Source organism: Nematostella vectensis, chromosome 3 (assembly GCF_932526225.1).
Source record: "Nematostella vectensis chromosome 3, jaNemVect1.1, whole genome shotgun sequence".
Taxonomy (NCBI): domain Eukaryota; kingdom Metazoa; phylum Cnidaria; class Anthozoa; order Actiniaria; family Edwardsiidae; genus Nematostella; species Nematostella vectensis.
Window position 1 is genome coordinate 11,875,178 of NC_064036.1, and position 3,111 is coordinate 11,878,288.

At 39.6% G+C, this 3,111-nt stretch overlaps 1 protein-coding gene across 1 annotated transcript; it reads right to left on the reverse strand.

Annotated features, from left to right (window-relative positions):
• Window positions 1-480: 480 nt before the first annotated feature.
• Window positions 481-1,937, reverse strand: LOC5520001 (ubiA prenyltransferase domain-containing protein 1). The gene has a single exon (XM_048725056.1). It carries the CDS (start codon window positions 1,800-1,802, stop codon window positions 873-875), a length of 930 nt encoding a protein of 309 aa, XP_048581013.1. The 5' UTR covers window positions 1,803-1,937; the 3' UTR covers window positions 481-872.
• Between the last annotated feature and the right edge of the window lie 1,174 nt (window positions 1,938-3,111).

Genomic DNA, 3,111 nt, shown 5'->3' on the forward strand with positions numbered 1-3,111 from the left:
TCAAAAGGAGATGAAACACCCAGGAAATTGATTGGAAGTGAATGTATTTACTTTAGTTAACACCAAGAGAGATAATCCACTATAACTGATTGCAAATGTATCCTGTGTCATGGAAATAAAGAATTATTCTCAAGGTGTCCTTTTACAACGAATTTAATGAAATACCTTCTTTATCCTAAAGGCAATAATCTCTGTGATCTTAGATTAACTTTAGAAAATTTAACTATTTCATAAACAAACATTTGGTATAAATTAAGAAATTATTGTTGCAATGTGCAACTTAAAAGTTTGGTTTACTAAAAAGCTTGATTTCTAACAGTAGCAAAGTGAAGTACATTTTATCTTACAAATCAATTTCTCATGGATTTCAAGAAATACTCAAAATACTGCACAGAAGATAAGAAGACTAAAAGACAAATGTTCTTTTCGTTTACCTTATTGTTGTTCACTCATTCAAGACAAAACAAACACTGAAACAGCTGCATCCTTAAAAATATATTCTAATTTTCTTTAACAAAAGTACTCAACTACATTCTTTCTCAAAAATAACCATGCTGTCCTAAACTTTGACATGAATCTGACCTTGAAGATGGTCAAAATTCTTAGACAAAGACAAAAAAAGAGAATTTGGTACAACATTTAATTAGGAAAAGACAGAACAAAGTATCCTGCCATTAGAAATATAATTTCATAATCAAAACCTATGTAACCATAGGAAAATATTTAAAATAACATACATATATTGTATCTATGGAGAATATTAACATGACCACATTCATGGACTGTAGGTAAAATAGATTTTGAGTAAAATAAATTAGGGAATAAATGGTAGTATATGTTTTAAGACTGAAGGCAATACTGGGTATGCACTTTCATATTTTTCCTAAATGTGGGAGTCTAGGAGCTATGGAGAAACTTATCAGGTACAATAACCCAAAGTAAAGGTTCAACTTCGCAGTTCTCTTGGGTAGAAGGAACAGTTTGTCATCACGGAAATCTTTCTCAAGCTTGAATGCATAGCCCAGTGTTAATAAAGGGAGGGAGTACCTTATAGATAAGTTGACTCCCCATACTGCACAAATCACATATGGTGAAAACAACAGGATAACATATACTATATAAGATGCCTTTCGGCCAATCAGAATGGCTAATGTGACAGCACCAGCCTTCTTGTCAGCATCTATGTCTCTTGTGTTGTTACTGTGTAGTATAGCTTCTGTATTCAGTGCAAGGGGCATAGCATATATCAGGGGGAACATAGCGAATTGACCACCCTGCACCACGTATGAAAAGAGTACGGCCAGTGGGCCAAAGGTGATGAGGATAACAATATCACCAAGAGCGTAGTACTTCAGTCCGATTCCCCCTGTGTATAAGAACGACCCGGACAGTCCACCGAAGAACAGCAGTGCTAGATGCTCCATTTTCGCGGGTGATAACACCATAACAAAGATTAGACAAATACTCGCTGTACTGTATGTGATGACTCCAATACGAACAACCTCATCTGGCGAGAGAATGTGGTCAACCAGCGTACGGTCATCCGATACCTTACTGTCCACACCACGGAGATAATCATAGAACGTGTTCACTAGGTTACCAGAAGCGTGGACACACAGGACAGCGATGGCTGTTGCGAGAGCTAGTGGGATGCTCAGTTCACCGGTTGTCTTCCAACTCAACAAGGCTCCGAGCGAAACAGGAATCAACGACGCCGAAAATGACCACGGCCTTAGCGCAAGTAAATACGATGCGAATCTAGAATGCGTGGAAGGCTTCTCTGAGGTTTTGACCCCATTCATCGTGGACTTAACGAGTTTTTAACGGAGTTTCTTCACCAACTCCCAGCATCAATGGACAGCTGATGAAACGTGGGCAAAGTATTTAGACAAGTCATTGTGTCTGCTGTTTCTGATGTCAGCGGCTATTTCCACAGCAAGGGGCTTATGGAGTTTGGGCTCCCTATGGACACAGGAAGCCCAAACTCCTTATTTAGTATTGATAACACACCACAAGTATGAGTAGGCTATTATCTTGATTTCAATCAAAAATTCGAGCTAAGTCCTTTTTTTTACGTATGCCAATAAATGGCTCTTCGCGAGGTAGCCTGCTTTTAATATTTTGGGTTATTCGGAAGAGTTTTATCAAATGCGTGAAGCCCTGTTCGCAGATGACATAATCGGAAAATAACTCAGTCGGGCACGTTTCGGCTTGCGCATCGGGGGGACGGTTTTCTATCAAACACGAAAAGCGCGTCGCAAAGAAAAGGGGCCCATTTCAGCCAAATAAGAAGAAATATCCTAGGTTTATTATCATAATTTAGCAGGACAGACTCTGTTTGCCGTTGCTCCGTTCGCTTTGTGGAACATGCGTCTCTTCTCCAGCGTGACTTCAGTGTGACTCTTTGCCTTACTTAACTCTTCTCTTATTCAACATCTGAACAGAACTCTTATTCATCTCCTCCCTTCTCTTCTTTCTCTCTCCTCCGGTATCTTCTGAACTGAAATCTTATTCCCTTTTTGATCACATTGCTGTTTGCCTCTTTATATACTATAGTGACTCTTTAGTTATTCATACGAGGTGTGAGAAAGGGTTGAAATCTATATGAGAAAAGAGCACCTGTTTTCCAAGACTAATTAGAATCACACATTCATGAAAAGGTGTTGGAAATGGTTCGTGACAATGGTTTGGATGCTGTGGAAACATTTTGTATTCGTGGAAGTACATGTCCCTAACTCGAGTCGCGTGACGGGAGTTGCGTGACAAGGCGGCAATCTTGGATTTTTTATAAACGGCTCCTACTTACACCCATTGACTCACCGCACATTTCAGCGTAGTTCAGTTGATTTTTCTTTTTTCCGAGCACAAAGGTTTACACGTACACGACGAGCGCAGGAGGAGAGCAAAAACCTAAATGCGGCAACACGTACGAAAGATATGTCAAACGTGCGCGAGTGAGCAAAGGAGAACAAAAGACTAAAGACGGCAATATATTACGATGACGAAATTACCACACTACTATAGCAAAACGCTAATTTCCAAGAGACGGAAGCGTGAGAAAAATCCCGATATTTTTTAGTTTACATCTCAGCGAGCTGTGCGTGCGTAATC

Excerpts from the sequence above, each read along its gene's own strand:
- LOC5520001 (XM_048725056.1), bottom strand. The coding sequence starts at position 1,802 with ATGAATGGGGTCAAAACCTCAGAGAAGCCTTCCACGCATTCTAGATTC.